At 44.5% G+C, this 21,324-nt stretch overlaps 2 protein-coding genes across 5 annotated transcripts in view; both read left to right on the forward strand.

The window, feature by feature from the left end:
• mcf2l2 (MCF.2 cell line derived transforming sequence-like 2) overlaps window positions 1–21,324 on the forward strand; it is a 204,101-nt gene that overhangs the window by 76,461 nt on the left and 106,316 nt on the right. For all 4 annotated transcript variants that reach the window (XM_042512814.2, XM_088077380.1, XM_088077381.1 and 1 more), the window contains exon 15: window positions 13,801–13,889. In XM_042512814.2, coding sequence (XP_042368748.2) covers window positions 13,801–13,889 — 89 coding nt within the window. The remainder of the gene's footprint in view (window positions 1–13,800; window positions 13,890–21,324) is intronic.
• On the forward strand, window positions 17,517–20,430 carry LOC148189487 (general transcription factor II-I repeat domain-containing protein 2-like). The gene has a single exon (XM_088077382.1). It carries the CDS (start codon window positions 17,838–17,840, stop codon window positions 19,656–19,658), a length of 1,821 nt encoding a protein of 606 aa, XP_087933508.1. The 5' UTR covers window positions 17,517–17,837; the 3' UTR covers window positions 19,659–20,430.

Below are 21,324 nucleotides of genomic sequence, written 5' to 3' on the forward strand. Positions count from 1 at the left end.
TTTGTAACGTTTTTTGTCGCTTTTGGGTGAAATCAAAGAGTTCATGCAGTCCAAAGGTGAAGACACCTCTCCGCTGGAGGACACTGAGTGGATACTTGACCTTGCATTTTTAACTGACATCACTGGGAAACTAAACCTTTTGAACTGTGAGCTGCAGGGCAAAGTGTGGCAAAGCGAGCGGAGCAGAAAAGTTGCAGACAATGCCACCTGGGGACTTTCACAGTCCCAGTTTTTCTATTCGAAATGAAGGCACACAGTTCGAAAAATCCCACAGGACAGTGTAGAATGATTGTTCAGGAGGCTTCTTACTCTTTTAGCCGGAGCTATGTTTTAATGAACATTTCAGGTAGCACGGAGCATAGCATACAGACATGTACTCGCGAAAGTGTTTGTGAGATCTCCCTGTTTTACTCTCCCATGTGTTACCGTAAAACTCCTAGTAATGCGCAGCCACATTACACATCCACTTTATATGACATCTCCCCCTTTTCTTTTGTGTTATTACCTCAATAACAGCACAGAAACTCTCTAACTGAAAATGGCTATCTCAAGAGTGCTTGTCAAAACAATATGAACTCCGAGTAAGACAAATCAAGGCTTACTGGTTACTTTTCAACTCTGAAAATACTGTAGTGTTACTGTTGCTGTTGCTCAACTTAGACTACTACGCTTAACATCACAATAGACCTAAATTTACCACAAATAAGCATCATCAACATCAGTGGCAATATACTGTGCATCTCACACTGTTCCCCTTCTTTTTTTTTTTTTTTTCACATTTGTGTTCAACCCCCCCCCCCAGAGTCCATGAGTCCTTCACCCATCTACAGGTCCAGCCTGTTGACTGGCTTGCAAACTCGCCCAGATCTGGTCACAGGCTGAGCGGGCAAAGGGGTTTGGGGCATAGTCACACTCTGACTGACAGGAGGAGCAGTCCCCAACAAAGTAGCACAGTCAGAATGCGCATCTGTCTCTGCTGTCTCACAGGGCGCTGCAGGTGTGGGCTGGGAAACCGGCCCCGGTTGAAGGTGACGGCGGTTCTGCCTAAGCTCAGCCCCCTGCTGCGTCCTGATGACATACGATCTTGGGGTGTTGCTCTCACTTGAGATCACTGCAGGCAAGGACCACGACTTCTCATGGTCCAACTTGGAGTATACAACATCTCCCGGTTGCAGGGCAGGTAAGGGTCTGGCTCCATGACGACGGTTGAAGTAGTGGGCCTGTCTGGTGTTCTCCCTCCTTTCCTTCTCTTTCACAGCTGCCAAGCTGGGGCATTTTGGAGTGAGATTTTCCTCTAAGGTTGGGAGTGTGGTCCTAATTTTCCTCCCCATTAACAACTCAGCTGGGCTGTAGCCTGTAGTGGAGCAGGGAGTGGACCTATAGTTCATGAGAGCGATTGCAGGATCTTTCTGTTTGAGAATTTTCTTTGCTGTTTGGACAGCTCTCTCTGCATGTCCATTGCCTTGGGGATGATGAGGGCTAGACGTGCAGTGTTTGAAGTCGAGCTGCTTAGCGAACTGCTGGAACTCTGCACTGGAAAACTGGAGTCCATTGTCGCTCACCACCTCATCTGGGATTCCGAACCTTGCAAAGACTGATTTGAGCTTTTGGATAACCTGTCCTGATGTTGTTGAGGGCAGGTGCAGTATTTCAATGAATCTTGAGTAGTAATCAGAGATTACCAGGTAGTTTTGGCGCTCATGCTCACAAAGGTCCATTGCGACTCTCTTCCAGGGTCGCTCAGGGAGTGGTGTGGAGATGAGAGGTTCTTTTCGTTGTGTCCTTTTCTGTTCACAACACACCTGGCATGATGTCACAAGTTTGCTTATCTCTGTAGAGAGTCCAGGCCACCACACTGATGAGCAGGCTCTTTCTCGACATTTGGTCAGGCCCTGGTGTCCTTCGTGGATTTTTAGAAGAATTTCGCCTGACCTTGGCACAACGATCCTGCTTCCTCTTATGACAAGTCCATTGTACTCTGACAGCTCTGATTTCATTTGGACATAAGCTCTCACATCTATGGGCACTTTGCTAGTGTGCTCAGGCCACCCTGTCTTTATGAGTTTCATGACCGACAGCAGTTCTGTGTCAGTAGCTGTCGCTGCTATGATTTCCTCCATCTTGCTGGTGGATGCTGGAATCCCTTCCATCACACTAGCCACATAGCATGCCACGTCAGTGTGTGTGTCAGTCTCTACACATGTGCTAGCTAGCGGGCTACGTGACAGTGTGTCTGTGACGATGAGGGTTTTCCCCGGAGCGTACTCTGCTACTGGGTTGAATCTCATGAGCCTCATCAGAAGGCGCTGACATTGCAGAGGCACGTTATCCAGGCTGCGGCTGTTGATGAGAGGTACAAGCGGCTTGTGATCTGTTACAAGCTTGAACTGCTGTAGTCCACTGAGGTACCTGTCAAACTTCTCACATGCCCACATGCCCGCCAGAGCTTCTTTTTCAATCTGGGCATAGCGAGTCTCTGCTTCGGTGAGGCGTCTGGAGCAATATGCCACTGGTTGCCACTGCTCCCCATGGAGTTGCATTAGCACACCTCCCAGTCCATAACTGCTTGCGTCAGCCGACACAGCAGTAGGTTTACTCAGATCATAATAGGCGAGTACAGGTGCAGTTGTTAGCAGTTCTTTAATGTGTTCGAAGGCTGTTTGCTGTGCGTGGCTCCAGGTCCATGCATTCTTGCTTTTAAGGAGTTCATATAGTGGCTGTCCCACAGTTGAGAGGTTGGGGATGTATCGTCCCAGATAATTCACCATTCCCAGTATCCTCTTCAGTTCCTGCACATCTGCTGGTGGTGACAGCTGCCGAATGGCCTCCACCTTGTCAGGATCGGGACGGATCCCAGACTTGTCGATGAGGTGCCCGAGGAACCGCAGCTGACTCTGCTTGATGGAGCTCTTTGCTTTATTGAGCTTCAGACCAGCTGACTCAATGCGCTACATCACCTTTTTCAGGCGGCTGCCGTGCTCCACTTCTGTGGTCCCATACACAAGAATGTCATCCATGAAAACCTCGACACCCTCCAGTCCTTGAAGGGTCTCAATCATCTTCCTCTGGAAGATTTCAGGTGCGCTGGTTATGCCGAATGGCAGTCGCTTGAAGTGAAACCGGCCGAAGGGCGTGATGAAGGTAGTAAGCTTGCAGCTCTCAAGATGGAGTGGTATTTGGAAGAAGCCGCTGGTGGCATCAAGTGAAGAGAAGACAGTGGCTCCGCTTAGCCTAGCTGTTATCTCATCTGGCGTAGGCAGGATGAACTGTTCTCTCTTAACAGCCTCATTTAGCTTTTTGAGATCAACACAGATGCGGGCTTTACCTGTGCTCCTCTTCAGGACTGGCACCATGGGTGCACACCAGTCTGTAGGCTGTGTCACTCTCTCGATGATGCCGTTTCTTTCCATCCTCTGTAGTTCCTCCTTTACCTTCTGCAGCATGGGGAGAGGTATGCGTCATGCTGTGCATACTGCGTATGGTTGAGCATTGTCTTTGAGCTGTATTTTTACAGATTCAGTCTTTAATGTCCCATGCTCACCATAAGCCTCTACATGTCCTCTGCTGCTCACGGTTTCGTCCACTCTCCTCACCAGTTTAATTTCCACAGACAGCGGCCTGCTGTTGATGTTGTTGACAGTGCGTCCACGGATGACGTATGCTTCGAGTGGGTAGGTCTTTCCTTTGTGTGTCACAGTGCTCTGGATCTGTCCTAAACACTCCAGCTCTCCACCTGGGCTATCCAAAGGAATGTCAGCAGGTTCTAACGGGCTTTTGGGGATGAGTGAGTGGTAGGTCTGCTCACGGATGATGCTCACATCAGCTCCCGTGTCGATTTTGAACTGGACTGGTGTAGAGCCCACCAGTAACTCCACAGTCCATTGCTTGGCTGAGCCATCGGCTTTTCTTACAGCTCCGAGAAAATATGACTGTCAGGTTGTCAGGTTGCTCTGTGACTTCACTCACTGCTTTTTTGCTTCTACACACTCTGCTCCAATGTCCAACTTTATTACATGTGTTGCATGTGGATCTTCTGGCAGGGCAATTTTCGTCTTTACTGTGTTTAGCTTTCCCACATTTTCCACATTGTCCATTATTTCCCTCTTTTGTCTTACCGTGGCGTTTCGTGAGCTTGAGGTGCTTGTTGGTAATTTCGTTTATATTCCCGACTGCCTCTCCTTGCATGCTGATCTGCGAAGCCACCTCTTCAGACTGCCTGACCGTCTCTATGGTCAGCGCGAGCGTCAGGTCCTTCACCAGCTGCAACTTCCGTGAGACATCTTTGTCCAGTATCCCGACGACAATCCGGTCGCGGATATTTTCCTCTCTGCTTGTGCCAAAGTCGCAATGCTCCGATAGCTCATACAAAGCCCTGATAAAAGTCTCTGCTTTCTCCCCCGGTCTCTGCATGCGCTGGTGGAACAATGCGCGTTCATGTATCACATTCCTTCGCGGCACAAAGTACTCATGAAACTTTGCCAGCACACGGTTAAAGTCATTTCCTTGGTTCTCCTTGGTGAAGACGAACAACTTGTAGATGTTCTCAGACTCGTTCCCCATGGCGTATATCAGGCTGCTCACCTGCACAGCACCGTCTTCTTTATCGAGCTTGGTGGCGGTCCTAAATCTCACAAAGCGTTGTCTCCAATCCGGCCACTCTCCCGGTTTATCGAAGGAAGAAGGGGATTTAACTTGGCCATAACTCCTCACGTTCACTTCTGACACCATGTAGAATGATTGTTCAGGAGGCTTCTTACTCTTTTAGCCAGAGCTATGTTTTAATGAACATTTCAGGTAGCACGGAGCATAGCATACAGACATGTACTCGCAAGAGTGTTTGTGAGATCTCCCTGTTTTACTCTCCCATGTGTTACCGTAAAACTCCTAGTAATGCGCAGGCACATTACACATCCACTTTATATGACAGACAGGAACGTGATTTCCAATTACAAAAATGTTTTTATTAAACAATTATTTTAAAATTTAGCAGACTAAATAAATCATGATAATAGTAACAATAATAAAGATAAGGAGCGATATGAGGAGCTACCAAAAGGAAAAGGGGACAGGGCTGGGGCTTACCATGACAGCGGTAACAAAAAGGGGAGGGATCCAAAACTACACCACACCCGTGACACAGCAAACCAAAAAGTGAAAAAGGAACCACCACCACCTTCTCAAGTTTGGCCTTCAAACCTTCCTTTTGAAGGCGACCGAGCACAACTTTCAGCCGCTGCAGATGTTGGGATACAGAGGAGGAGAAAATGACAATATCATCAAGGTACAGGAGGAGAGACTGACCTTGCTGATCCCCAAACATTCTCTGCATCAGCCGCTGAAAAGTACTTGGGACGTTACACAGTCCAAAAGGCATCCGATTGAACTCAAAATCGGGATGGTAATGGAGTACAAAAGGCGGTCTTGGGCCGATCTGGCTCCGACACTGGCACCTGGTTGTACCCACTGGCAAGATCAATGGTTGAACACCAGCGGGCACCACTGAGTGCATCTAGGCTTTCCTCAATGCGAGGCAAGGGGAAGGCGTCCTTCCTGGTCTTACTGTTAAGAAGACGGTAATCTACGCACAAGGGCAAACTGCCGTCCTTCTTACGGACCAAAACGATAGGCGAGGCATAAGGGCTACTGCTCTCTTTAATGACCTGTGCTTCAAGAAGCTGGTTAATGTGAGCTTTTACAGCTTCATACTCAGAAGGGGGATACAGCGGTACCTCTGCCTCACAGGGACATCATCCAGGAGCGGAATGTCATGGGAGATGAAGTTGGTACAGCCCAAGTCTCCATCGTGGGTTGCAAAGACGGAGCTGTACTCCTGTAACAAGAACCTCACCTCCACCTGCTCTTCCTCTGTCAACATGGACAGATCTACCTGTGGGGCAACCCCTAAAGTTGAGCTAGAAGCTACTTGGGAAGAGACAGTCGCTGTAGTCTGCCTTACCTCAGTTACCCCTGTGGGTAAACTCACAACTTGGGCACTACTGAGAGCACCCAGACAGGTCCGTGGGTATATCTGTTGTCCCCACATTGACCACCGGAATATAAGCCGTACCCCGGACAACACGAACCAAACAGGGAGACGCCAGCAACCCATTTGGCAGACCAGAGTCAGGGGGTTCAAACAGCACCGCCTGATCTGAAAAATGTGACGAGCAAGTGCTGGCCACTAGCTTCATTACGCCACCAGGGATGCGAAGGGCCTGCTTACCTTGCACCCTCACTGAACCAGTAGGGTTTTTGGGAACCTGGGCTGCAGCCTGGTGACATTTCTGAAGGGCCTCAATGACTGGGTCAGGGGCCTGTAACACAGGGGGTGCATCAAACAGAGACCGGCCATAGGCCCCAAAAAGATCTTGATAACGTCTGATAACGTTCATCCCCAAGACTCAAGGGACTGAGGTCACAGCTCCAGGGGGGTCTTTAACAACCAAGATCCCACAACGGGACATTGCCTTGTCACAAAGGGTCACATCAAGCTCTAAATAGCCAACATATGGGATGGCTAGGCCATTAGCTGCCCGGAGCCACAACCAGTTACAGGACTGCAGGCGATCATGGTCCCAAGGTGCAAAATGCTCCTGGAAAAAACTTTCCGTGATGGTGGAAACCATGGACCCAGTATCCACCAAACACTGCACCGAGACATTGCCCATCAAAACATTTATAGTTGGACAAGAGGACATCAAACCAGAGAGTTTACTGTCTACAGAGCCTGGAGGTGCCCCCACTGAGCTGTGGCTCAAAAGCTCAGCGGGCTTCAGTTTTCCGGCCGCTGAGTGGACAAAGCAGGCCTAGAAGAGTTGGAGGTTAGCCCAGTGACAGGGTGAGCACGAGCATGAGATGGAACACGCTCACCGTCACACTCACGGGCAAAGTGCCCGGGCTGCTGACACCTGCGACATATGGCAGAATTGTGTGATGTTCGACTTTGAGGTCGGGGGGCCTGCAGGGACGCTACGGTGCGGGTAAGATGGTTAAGCTGCTCTTGTTGACTCTTTAAGAGGTCCATCAGTTCAGCTAAACCAGGCCCCTGGGGAACAACCGCTGGGGCTGGGATGGAACGGCTCTGGACGCTAAACTGCAACCCATGAGCAGATGGGAGAGAGCAGCCACGCCCACGAGAACCTCCAGGAAGACCCTCCCTCTCCCATCTAATGGCCTCCCCACGCACCTCTAACAATGAAGCAGAGGGCTGGCACCGAACCATTTGTTTTAGTTCTCGGCGTAGAGAACTGTCAAGGACATGCTCTACGAACTGATCGCGCAGCAGAACTTCAGAGTTTGGCATCTCATCAGGAGCACACTTCTTGATACTCTGCATTAAAGCTAACAAAGCTAGCGAAAACTCCTGCAGTGTCTCACCTTCCTGTTGCTGCCTCGCAAAGAAAGCCTGCTGCAGGGTGATGTAGGACAAAGAATGGCTGTACAGCTCTTGCAAGATAGAAAAAATGCGAGCTGGGTCATCACGCTCTACACCCAGTCGAAACCTAATCTCCTCGCGTGCCTCTCCCTCCAAATGGTCAATGATAAAGAGGGCCTGATCAGCAACAGAGAGGTGGCGGGCTTGCATGCATGCCTGTATCTCCTCAATCCACTCAGCTACACTGATACCTGACCTACCGCTAAACATGGGACATCTGCGGTCCCTGGGAATAACCACCAGCCGCTCCGTCACAACAGGAGGAGCACCACTAGGTGTACCACAGGACACTGACGCTGCCCCCCCCCGGGGGCCGAATGAGATGCAGCACGCTCCTGGAACAGCTGCTCGTTGTCTGCCCTAAGCTGCAGCACAAGCTCCTTGAGCTGCTGCACCTCCTCCTCCATTCCGACAACAAAAACTACCACACCTAAACCTCCGATAGGAAAAGAAAAGATAATGATTTTGGGAATGAAAATTGACTGTTGCGTCACTGCTGTCTTGGCTCTATCACAAAACCTGGCTCAACAGTTTAAGCACAAACACTCCAAAGTTTAAAAATGGAAATCACGTCTCTGTCCTTTTTAATTGTGGATCCTGGCGACAACGCCAGATTGTGGCAAAGCGAGCGGAGCAGAAAAGTTGCACACGCCACCTGGGGACTTTCACCCCAAGATATAAACAAACAGGATTTAACAATTTCCAGTTTTCTATTCGAAACGAAGGCACACAGTTCGAAAAATCCCACAGGACAGGAACGTGATTTCCAATTACAAAAATATTTTTATTAAACAATTATTTTAAAATGAGTAGCAGACTAAATAAATCATGATAATAGTAACAATAATAAAGATAAGGAGCGATATGAGGAGCTACCAAAATTAAAAGGGGACAGGGCTGGGGCTTACCACACTACACCCGTGACACAGCAAACCAAAAAGTGAAAAAGGAACCACCACCAAGGGAACCGCTGCGCACTAGGCCCTCAGCACCTGTCAAAAGAAAAGAACACCATTAAACACAGGAAATCAAGGCAACTCTCACACACACCATAACCAGAATGTCAGCCACCCCAAACTTAAAAGAAACTATCAAATCACCAATTATCAAGATAAAAGCACAAAGGTTTCTAAACAATAAAGCAAATATAACCCAGAAACCCAATCAATAATAATTCGAAGAAAGAAATGACAAATAAAACAGAAATAAACTCAGGTAATTAATTAAATGTCTGCCACTCTAAATTGATTAAAATCAGGCTCTAGAGGGGACGGCTCTATGTCAAAGGGAGGGTCAAGACGCCCTCTCCTGGCGCACGTTGGCAGCTCTTTTGTTGGTCCAGGCTGTACTGCCACAACTTTGGGCCGCAGTTAATGGGGACAGATAAAGGCGCCAGATAGGAGCCGAATCAGATCGCCAACTTAAAACAATTGGAGTCCCAAAAGAGCCAAACCAAGGGGAGTAGATGCACAGAGAGGAAGAGCCAAACCCAGGGGAGTAAATACACGGGGGGCAAGAGCCAGAACAAGGGGAGTAAATGCACGGAGGGCAAAAGCCAAAACAGCAGCGAGACCCACAGCGGCAAGTGACGGCCGCGCACTGCAAAATAAACAAGTTAACCTAATTAAAATATGGGCATAAAACATTACAAAAAAATAACAAAAGCTGCAAATAAACATTTCCTACCGGAGGGCAGGATCAAGGCGTCACACAGCGGCGGGAAGAGGAAGCCCGCAGCCCAGACTCCACCAGCGATGGCTGGGAGAGAACAATAATCAATACACCTCACCAGACCATCGGCCGCTAAATATAAAAAGGCAAACAACCAGGCGTCCTACCCACAGAAAGCGCACCGCACACACACAGGCCCAAGGGAGACAGCCCTCCCGGTAACACCACACTGCTGGACGGCACGAAACTGGAGTAAACACAAGGCCCATAACACTGAATAAATCAAGCGGAACAGAGCATGCGTACCTTTGTTTTGAAACCCGATCTTCTAACCAGCAAGACGCGACCACGCACGGCTGCCGGCTCCGTGAAGGAGGAAAGAGGAAGAAAAAGGAAGGTGAAGGGTCCTACTGGGTCTATTTATGGGGGAAGGCTCGCCAATTGTCTGGGCTTCCTCTTCCCGGAGAAGAAGCCCGCAGTGTGATGGGCCATCCAGACTGTTGCTGACATGATAAGTTCTGTCAATGCATTTAAAGCCAAGATGAGCATTTTCTCCATGCATTTACAGAGGAAAAAAGTGCTGCACTTTCCCTCTGTGCAGTCAGTGCTAATGCTTCTGCATCTGAGACTTTTGACAAAGCTGCAGAAAAGTACTCTCAAGTCATAAACAGACTTGGGCAAGAGTTTGAGAACAGGTTTTGTGACTTTGATCAGCTTGAGCCATGTGTGTCATTCATTTCCAATCCTTTCATGCAAGTGGATACAACATGCATTGCTAAGCAACTAAGTGCAACGTTCAACTTGGATGTTGGACAGGTAGAGATTGAAATTGTAACATTGCAAAATGATCCCCACCTCAAAGCCAACCAGGCCGCACCAAACTTTTGGTGCCTTGCAGACACTGAAAAGTACAGTGGTGTATGCACAGCAGCCATGAAGGTTGCCAGCATGCTTGGTTTAACCTATCTGTGTGAATCAGCCTTTTCTGACATGAACTTCATTAAGAACAAACATAGAACAAAAAATCTTACATAACTGAACATTTGTACAAACATGGTTCAGAGTTCATGATTTGATAAAAACTGTTAGTGGCTAGTAACAATTGGACAAGATTTCCTGCAAAATGTTGTGAAAGTGATCATTTGAAAAGGAAACAATTGGAAAGGTAAATAAGAAATAAAATATTGCATGTTGAAATGTATCTGCTTCCTACCTTGTTGAATCATTCTGAATAATTATTGTGATGAATCATTAACGATCAGTGTCTTCACGTAGAATATCATCAATAATAATATAAAATTAAAGGTAAACCGTGCAACTTTGTTATTTCAGAAGTGTGTTAAAGTGGTAGCCCTTTGCACTACTCAGTGCCCTTGAAGTAGCTCTCAGTTTCAAAAAGGTTGGTGACCCCTGCCCTTGGGTTTATTGCCCTTGTTTATTGCCCTTGTCATCACCGGGCAAGTCAATCCTCAAGGGAGCTCACACTGGAAAATGGTGATTGAGACTCCCCTTTACCTCAAGAGATGCAGAGATGTAGTTCACAGGGCAAGACTCACTGAAAGGTCTGAGCAATCTCAAGATATCAAGACCATACACTGAAATCTCTCCTTTGGAAGCAACACATAGGACACTATGTGTTTTCTCTGACGCTTCAACGAACGCAATGGCGCAGTTGCCTATCTCAAACTCACAGGAAAGGACAGTAACATCCATACAGGCTTCATCATGGCCAAGCTTACGCCACAACCTCAGAGATCGACATACAGTTGAATGCCACAACCTTCTATACTGACAGTAAAGTTGTACTGGGCTACATCTACAATGAGACCAGATGTTTTTATGTCTATGTAAGCAACAGGATCCTGCGGATAAGTCAATCCTCTCACCCAGAGCAATGGCAGTATGTTCCAACAGACAAAAATCCGGCAGACCTCACTACACCGCCTGGGTTTGTGGGCCTGCATTCTTGAAAAACCCTCAAAATTGTCCTCATGAGAAGGACGTCTTTCAACTTGTCGATCCTTCCTTGGACACAGAAATACATCCACAAGTCTCCACACTGAACACAACTACATCCAGCAACCAACTCTGCGCTTCTCCAAGTTCTTCACTTTGAAGTCTCTGACTCGTGCTTTCTTTCAAGATCCAAGTGTACTATCATCCATTCTGTACAGGAAGAGACCTACATTCAAGAGTTCGCCTGTCTTAGAAAAAAGGAGAAGCTTCCCAAGGACAGTCCACTTGGGGCTTTGGATCCCGTCATTGACATTGATGGACTCCTGAGAGTTCAGGCGGTTGAGAAGAAACCTCTTATTATTCCTAGTAAGTATCATATTGCTACGCTTCTGATCAGGCATTACCATGCTCAGATCAAACACCAGGGATGACTATTCACTGAAGGAGCAATTCGTGCTGCTGGCTTCTGGATAGTTCGCGGCAAAAGATGTGTTAGCAGCATCTGTCATCGTTGTGTGACATGCCATAGGCTCCGCGGATCATTCCAGACACAGAATATGGCCAGTCTCCCAGCTGATCGACTCTCTACAGACCCTCCGTTCAGCAATGTGGGTTCTGATGTCTTTGGCCCGTGGACAATTTCTTCATTGAGCCAGGTGGGGAGTGTTGTGCCACAGTTCAGATTTATGTTCATTGGTATTTTACTCAGGTGATCATATGTTCATGTCATGTGACTTTAGTCAGGAAGTGTTCTGCCTCAGAGAGTAAGAGAATGTGGTTGGGGAGACAACCTGGCATAATCTGCATCCAGTTCATGTTTTATGGCAGCATCATCAGTATGTATACTTAATTTCATATGTTTAATTGTATTTCTATATGACTATTGAAGGTATAGCAATGTTTATAAGTTAAAAATAGTTCTCTTATGTGTGAGATGTTTTGCCTTCGTTAGCATCATCTACATTTCATGAATAGCTCAGTACGGTCTATCGTCATTGTTATTTAAATTTAAATTGCAGATAGACAGGAAACCAAGAGATTGCTTATATTTGTCAGCCAGGTTTGGTGAACCTTTTGTCTAATGTATGAAAGCCTGAGTAATTGTATTTTTTGTATTTATTTTCTGTTTCACGCTTTCTTAACTATTAAACCTGTGGACAAACATGCATACTGTCTATGGAGTCTTAGGACATCAACGAACACACATGCTGGCACAAATGGGTAGGATTAGGCAAAAGGGAACATGGTAAAGTGGAGAACAGATGGGAGGCAAACACCAGACTCAGGCATGAAAGGTTTGTTTGATCCATCCACTGCCCCTGCCAAGGGCACTATAGGGAACCTTGTGCTCCTGTAGGGCTGCGTTCACAACTGCTGCCGACAATCCGTGTATTAAGGTGCCTTGGCAGATGGTGTCTGGTGGCGTATAATTAACACCACAAACAGTTCTGTACGGCCACATTCTCAGTTGACACCATCCAGCTGTGTTTAATGCGGATGTGAAAGGTGGCTTTTGGTGTTGAGATCTTCCGCTGAAAGCATTACAAAAGCTGTGATATTTGACAACTTTGGAAGAAGAACGAGCAGTAACTTCTTTATGTAAGGCAAGATGTGAGGCAAACATTCATTCAAGGCTGGAGCCTCTCACAGCTGTAATTGGGTGAAAGGAGGGGTACACCCTGGACAGGTTGCCAGACTATCACAGGGCTGACACATAGAGACAGACAACATCTCACGCTCACATTCACACTTCTGGAATATTTACAGTCATCATGTCTTTGGAGAACCTGGAGAAAACCCAGGCTGGCACAGGGAGAACATGTATATTCCACACAGAAGGGTCCCCCCACCCAAGGTTTGAACCTTGCCCCTCCCTGGATTTGAAGCTCTTGCTGTGAGGTCACATTGCTAACCACTATACCACTGTGTCACCTGTATGACAAACATACTTATTTTAATCCAAACCATGATCTTTTTTCTAAACATAGCCAAGTTGTTGGTGGTTGCCTAGGCCTAAAATGGTTGCTAAAACATGTATTTCCTGTGAACACAGAACTGATATACTGCTCTCGAGCATCCAAAACTGACACTAGAGGGGTTACTAGACTGGCAAGTGAGCATGTGTTGGTTCCATCATACTGACTCCAGAGCACAGAGAGCTTTCATATACACAACTGTAACCATGGTGAATCAAAGCAGCCTGAATGTTTGGTTTTGCTGTCAGCTGATATAAGAAAGTTAGTTCCTGGCTCCTCCGTTGTAGCTTCACAGGGAGATGAACTGAATGTCTTCATTTTCCATAATTACCACCAAAATGTTGCCTTCAGATACATGACAGAGTTGAACACACAGTAACTGCACAAAGTGTATTTAGCAGGTTTTTCAGTCTGTGTTAATGCATCTATACACTGTAACTCATCAATATCATAAAGTTAATACAGTAAATGAGTACAGCAGCTGTTGTAGTGAACACTGCAAACAGGAATAAAATGCTTGTAATCTACTGTACGCAGTCTGTAGTGGCTTCACTGTTGGCCCGGTTAGATATTTACCAATGACTGATGAACAGCTGAATGCAAACACCTGCATAAGACATGATACTGACTTCACATGCTGACAGGGACTGCCTCAATGCACCATTTAACAGCTCTGTGGGACAAAACTTGAAAAGAAGACACACAAAGCCCCTTCCCTAATAATGCAATTTCATTATGAATGTGTGTGTTTGTGTGTCACAGATTGAAGTGATGCATGAGGAAAGCCAAGGTGGCTCCACCCATGTGGTTGTGACCAATGAGACGGAGGAGAGCCTGTCCAATAGACGCAGGTAAGACTACACCGCTATGTTCAAGTGCAGTCCTTCACTTCAGTATCGCATCACCATACTGACAAGATGGCATGACTACATCACAGCAGCAATTCACTGATTCAGAGGGCAAAAACACACCTGTTACAGCTGTATGTCGTCAGTATATGCACGGTTTGAAGTCAGTGTTCTGTTGTGTCATGATTTATATAGCTTACCTCATGCACTGTGTATGTGAGGAGCATATTTCAGACACAGCTGGTGTGACAGTTAACACCCAGGTGACAGTGCAAGTGGTTATGTAGAACTCCAGTGTGGAATTTATCTGTGATTAATTTAACCCTTTGAAACCTGAGTCAACATCAGTTGTCATGTGCACCTTTCACGTGTATTTAAACCTTTGAAACGTGAGAAAATTGGTTTGATTTCTTTTGACGAGAAAAAAAGGCAGTGAGCAACTTGCATGAAATTAAAAAAGGTGACAAAAAAAGTGTTCTGAGAATTAGTTTTAAAAGAGAAAGAGAAAGATAAGTCAGTAACAAAAAGTCAATTATTAAAAAAAATGAAATTAAAAAAAAATTATTTTTAAAAACTTGTTAATCTGTTAACTGTTAATCTATATATTCATATATTTTTTGTTGTTATTGTTTTGATAAATTTCAGGTAGTTTTCTTTTAACTTAACATTAATTCTTCCCATTGGCGACAGCAGACATATATATATATTTTTATAGATATTTTTTGGCTATATAAAGGTGGGGCTAATCCATACACTGGTGTGGCTAAAATCAAAATTTCAATGTAAGTAATACCACCCTCTCAACAACCAGAAATAATACACAAGTTGAGATGACTACTATAGGATAATTGCACTGACACCTTTTTTTATGCACACACTGTCCCTTGCGCACACACACACACACACACACACACACACACACACACAAAAATGAGAGAGAGAGAGAGAGAGAGAGAGAGAGAGAGAGAGAGAGATTTATAAAGAAATTTAAACATATTTAAACTCACTCGCTCCGGCAAGTGGAGGAAGCCGGCTCCTCCTTGTCCTGTTCCTCCTCAGGTGTGAATGAAAATTTAACCAACATGCCTGACATGTTTTCTGTCCATGGGTTTTTGAAAGTTAAATGGTTCATTTTGACATTTCAATTTCTCAACTTAAATTCGGTTCGCTACTAACTACTTTTGACAGCGGTAAGCCGCTTTCCATAATAGATCCATGGAGCTTTCCAACTGATCTCAAGCTTAAGTCAGTGACAACCTTATGTGGATTACCAACCAGGAAATTTAATGAATGAAGGGCGATTCTACTCCTGAACTCGGATCAGTTTAATGTGCACAACACTGCATTATGCTGTTAAGATGCGGAGGCGCTGTTGGACCTCGTCAGTGGGAGAGCAGAGTGTACAGGCAAACATAGATGAAAATTAAAGGAGCTGATATGGTGCTTTTCTTAGTTGTTCAATGGTAGAGCTAAGGTGGGGCTAAGGCTATTTCTGGTAGAGCTGTAGCCCTACCAAGCCCCACCCTGCCATCGCCTATGCTTCTTCCAGTGTGTTTAAGCAAAATCAAGCAAATTTTCTCAGGTTTCGAAGGGTTAACCCTGAGTCACATGGAGGCAGTCAGATTCTATCAACTTTAACGTAACATTTGCACAGATACCTACTGTGTTTTAAGATAATCTCTAGCCATTTATTAAGATATATGACAAACAGCATAGAACAAGGGCAAAACCCCAACTATTTTGTGTGTATAAATGTAGTCAATGACAAATGACCTGTCTTGTTTAGGTTGAGAACTAGCTGATGCATTTACATATTGACATTTGTGCATTTTAGTGTAGTTCACCAAAAAATTTGGATAAGATAGAGAAAGATAAGGCAGTATATAAAGAGACACAAATGTCTCTTAATAAAAGAACATTAAAAAGTAAATAAGTGAAACAGATTTTTAGTCCATGAAAGAGCAGTGAATCTCATTTGAAAAGTCAGTAGATCATTTGGATTTGTTTTCTGTTACAATGCAAATATGCAATATTCAAATGGGGCTTTAAAAATATTTATATAATAACAATGTGTCAAAAGAAACGGTATGAACAATGTGACAGTGTAAAGGGGGCTGCTCATTGTGCTGAACCAGCCTGTTCTCATTCTGAACTTGTCAAATACCACCGCTCATAATGACAGTTCTTTCTGTATTCAAGCCCGATGCCAAAAGCCACCTTTCATGTCCACATAATACACTCCTGGGCGGCATCAGCTGAGATCAGACAGAACCAGTCATAGTGTTATTATACGCCACCAGATGGCACCTGCTGCAGCAGCCTGAAAACACACAAATCTTGGAACATAATAAGCCTTTGAACGGTTTCAGGTTGAAGCACTGCTAGAAACAAAATAATATAAGGAGCACAAGGGCACCTAGAGGGTGGGCGGGAGTGGAGGTGAATGAGTCCAACAAACTTAAATTCCAGTGTTTGCTTCCATCTTAACGTGATGCTTTTCTGGGTTTTTTTGCACCTCACTATGTGCCTCCTTCCCCTAAACCTAACTATCCGTTCCAGCATGTGCGTTTATTGATGTTCCGACGTTGGTTGCCATGTGCTTTTGTTACCTAAACATAACCATGTGTAGCATCATCCCACCATGGAAAAACTATGGCATTAGGGGGCTCCTTATCCCTCAAGCAGAGAACAAGGTCAGCCTCCATATAACAGGGAGGGTAAATTATTGTTATTGCCTCGTTGATGCCATTGTTACGGTTCAGAAAGCGATGCGGATGCCTATGTTATATGTCACACAAGAGGCAGATGCTGTTATGTTGAATGTCCCACCTCTTTTGCTTCTGCAATGCTAGCATGCTATTTAAAATGACACACTAGAACGGGATGGTGCTATTGTTTTTTTTTGTTTCTTGTGAAAATGCAAAGGAGTCTCAAAGAAGGGACTGTGTAGTGGCCCTATTGCCCTATCTCTTTGTTAAAAGGGCTACAGGGGAACACAGCGAAATATTTAGCAACTAAAAAGTGAGATATTTCCTTTAGGATTTGGTGGACACCAAAACAACGCTTCAAGACTCAATTTGGACTGAAAGTTACTAGATGGTGAGAAATATGGCTCCAAATGAAGCATAATGCTGCTCTATAATTGCTAAATATGTAAATAAGAAACTGTTTGCGAACAAGTTGGTCTTATGAACCTAAAAGCTGATGATATGTCATTGTGTTTGCAACCTGTGTTTATGTTTTTACTGGCATTGACATAGTAAACCTGTGTGTGTTAAATCAAACGTCAAGCCAAAGACAAACTATTTTCAATCTGTTTTCCTGTTAGTAATGATTTTTGGAGGCTTTAAAAAATAATTATATTGAATAATTCTAAAGTTAAAGGTCTTAGATTAGAGAAACATTTCTGTATAAAAAACAATATTTAGTTAGGCTAATGTCTTTTTCTGCTGTTCTACCTATGTAACCTTGCTGTTTTTTGATTTTGCTCTGACTGGGCACCAGTGCTCTTAAATTTAAAATGTAGGGGAGCAAATGTCCAAAGCTCTGTTCCAGAGGTTGTACAAAGAGGAACACTGCAACAGCACACAGATAAACAAAGTGGAATACCCTGTCTGTTTCTAAGCATATTCTACCATCTTCTCTGTCTACACCAGGGGTGTCAAACATACGGCCCGCGGGCCGGAACCGGTCCCCAAGGAGGTTCGATCAGGCCCGCAGGATAATTTGAAAGTGAAAAAATGCATAAAAGACACGGAATTAATATTTTTAATTAGCTGCAATTCATGGATTATCCGCTAGGGGGCGCACTGTTTTGATCAGCGTAGAAGACAAGCTGCATCACTGAGACAGACCGAACACAGCAGACGGTATCAATGCGCCATCTGCTGCTTGTAACGACGTTGTTTCTACCTTGGTCTCTACCTCTCCGCTATACCCTCATTAGCTAAAATGTCGTTATCCAAACGGAGAAAAGTAGATAAGGAGTGCAGAATTTTCAAAGAAAAATGGACCACGTCCTATTTATTTACAGAGATGCACGGAAAACCTTTGTGCTTGGTGTGTTTGCAACAAGTCTCGGTATTGAAGGAATATAATATTCGACGCCACTACGAGACTCATCACAGCGAAAAATATGACGGCTTGCAAGGACAACTGAGAAGAGATAAGATCAACGAATTGCTGGCGGGTCTGAGGAAACAGCAGTCAACTTTCATCCAGAGCCGAGAGGTCAGTGAAGCAGCGGTAAAAGCCAGCTACCTAATTGCTAGTGAAATAGCATTGGCATCGAAGCCGTATTCCGACGGTGACTTTGTTAAACGATGCATGATGAAGGTGGCTGAACTTGTATGTCCCGAGAAGCGACAAGCTTTTGCCAATATTAGCCTGACGAGGAATACTATAGCAGAGAGGATTTCGGAACTGTCGGCAGATTTAGACAGCCAATTGAAACAGAGAGTCAAGTCATTTATTGCATTTTCCGTTGCAATTGACGAGAGCACTGACATCACAGATGTGGCACAACTGGCCATATTTATTCGCGGAGTTGATGAGACATTGACTGTTACTGAAGAGTTTCTTGAGTTGGTGCCAATGATGGACACCACAACAGCCGAGGACATTTTCGGCTCTGTCGTTGCTGCACTGGACAGAGTTGGAGTGGACTGGTCCCGCGCTGTCAGCCTGGCTACAGACGGCGCACCATCCATGGTCGGAAAGAAAGCAGGTGTCGTGACAAAGTTCAGAGAGAAAGTACAAGCCCTTAATGGAGGAGATCGTTTCTGGACATTTCCCTGTATTTTGCACCAGGAGGCATTGTGTTGCAAGTCCCTGAAAATGGACCACGTCATGGAGGTGGTTGTTCGCACTGTAAATTTCATCCGATCCATAGGTCTGAACCATCGTCAGTTTGACAAACTTCTCAGCGACAGCAACATTACCCACAGCCTGCCATACCACACTGAAGTGAGATGGTTAAGCCGAGGCGCTGTGCTGAGGCATTTCTTTGATCTACGAGAGGAAATCGGACAGTTCATGGAGAAAAAAGGAAAACCGGTGTTGGAATTACAATCTCAGGAATGGCTACAGGACCTTGCATTTTTGGTTGATATTACTGAACACTTGAACAATCTGAACAAAATGTTGCAAGGCCGCAAAAAAGTTGTCACACAGTTTTCTGACAACATACATGCATTTAAGTTGAAGCTGACTTTGTGGGAGACGCAACTGGCAAATGGCTACCCTGCTCATTTCCCCTGTCTGAGAGATGTGTGTGTGACCAGACCTGATGCGGACGTGAAACGGTACAAAGACAAGATTGCAGGATTACTGTGGGAGTTTGAGAAATGTTTTCAGGTATTTGATGAACTTGAGACAGAATTTTCAGTTTTTCGCTCACCTTTCACAATTAAAGCTTCTGATCTGCCGGTCGAAATTCAGCTAGAAATAATTGATTTGCAATGTGATGCAGATTTGAAGGGCAAATTTGCCTCCGTAGGTCTGGACAAATTTTATCAGTATCTACTACCAGGGTACCCCAAATTAACAGCCCTGGCTGCTAAAATTTTGTGCATGTTTGGGACAACCTACCTTTGTGAACAAATTTTCTCAGTAATGAATATCAATAAAACAAAAATGCGTTCAAGGCTCACAAACAAGCACTTAAATGACATTCTGAAAGTGACAGCTAGTCAGGACATGACACCTGGTGTTGATGCACTTGTACAAGCCAAAAGATGCCAAGTTTCAGGAACAAAAACAAGTCCAGACTAGACTAACGCCTTTAAAATGCTGCCTTAGATACTGTTTGCATTGAAAGAATACAGCTCTGTGAAGATGAATCCTTACTGTGGTGATTAAAAAAATGTGCAATTTAATGTTAGTCAGCAGCTTCACTACAAAAGAGTATGGTGGAATTCTACTGTTCATGCAACTACATAAATTTTCAGTATGTATTGTATGTGTATGTATGTTTCATGTATGAAGTTTACACATTTACAGGACAATGAACACTTTCTTCTTTACACATTTAATAGCACTCTCCTTAGTTTGTAAGGTGTAGGCAGGGATTAAATTTAGATTTTATATGCACATGTGTAAATGGTTTAAAAATTCCTTTCTTTATAAGTCTCATTTAATCTTAAAGTGCATTACTATATTTTTCAATACCAATTACTTGTTAAAGTTTTGTGCCTTTGTACAATCAGTGGGATCAGTTGCAATGCATATATGTGAATGATAAAAGTAAATTGCACATTTGTCTAAGGAAATATGAGGTGTTTTGTGAAATGTTTTGTAAAAGGATTGTTCATTAAATTTTAAGATTTTCCTAATGTTCTTGTGCTTCTTTACACCAAAACAAAGGAAAGACATGATATTTTGGTTATTTATAGCAAAGTATGGTACAATTTTAATGGTCCGGCCCACTTGACATCTACCTAGGCCGTATGTGGCCCACGATGTGAAATGAGTTTGACACCCCTGGTCTACACCTTGGTGGGGAAATTCCCTCATCTGGCATCATTTTGCTCAGAGTCTGGCCAGATCTAACTGTCTACCCACTGGCTGACTGCTGTCTCCATAGGAAATGTCTGATGTACTAAGTCAGCCAAAGAACTAAGCACTACTAACTACAAACAAGAAGCGCCATTGAAAAGTTTCTGATCAGCCAAAAGAAAATAAATAATGACAGTAAATGATACAGAACATGTAGAGATGGTCATATATTCCTCATACAGCATTTGTTTTATGTGCTACATCAATATGGTCATTACCTTAACCAGCCTCTCTTTGCATAATTTGTGCTGCAATGCAAAATAGTGATCCAAGTCATTACCAATAAAAATAACCTCTCAACAAGCACCTCTTTGTTCTCTAGACTAGTACTGTACTGGAATTACATTCACATTGGGCAAGTCTACACTTCATGATACAAATGTCTAACATTGATGCAGAAAACCTAATAAAAATTTGAGTTTTTCTGTTTGATAAAGTGAGCATGTCAGCCCACCTGTGCATGTCAGCATGTGATTATCCCACTGGCAAGCTCATTGCTGCCACTGCACTGCGACCACACAGAGGTTACTGCTGATATCATGATGATGCTGTCACAGAAGTGTAGCGCCCACCCTCCAGTTCCCCCCAATTAACACCGTTAGCTCTGTCAGAACTGCTGCTGATGTTTATTGGTATTTATGAAGTTCCCACTGTTAGTTGCTAGCTGCCAGCTAACCACTTCCGTGTTAAGAACCACATCCAAAAAAATTTACATAGAGCCCCTTCAATCTTTTAGTCAATGAAATGTCAATAAGAAGTCAAAAACCCTCAGTCTCAGATTCTAAAGTGACATCTTTGTCTAAAACCTCAAATTATTAACATTAGAGTGAAGTAAAATCAGCAAATTCCCACTTCGTTAACATCTTTGCTTGGAAATATAATC

This window comes from Plectropomus leopardus, chromosome 5 (genome assembly GCF_026936395.1).
Source record: "Plectropomus leopardus strain MGB_pleo_1.0 chromosome 5, ASM2693639v1, whole genome shotgun sequence".
In the NCBI taxonomy this organism is placed as follows: domain Eukaryota; kingdom Metazoa; phylum Chordata; class Actinopteri; order Perciformes; family Serranidae; genus Plectropomus; species Plectropomus leopardus.

What these genes read in the sequence shown, in the direction of transcription:
- LOC148189487 (XM_088077382.1), top strand. Translation starts at nt 17,838, where the DNA reads ATGTCGTTATCCAAACGGAGAAAAGTAGATAAGGAGTGCAGAATTTTC.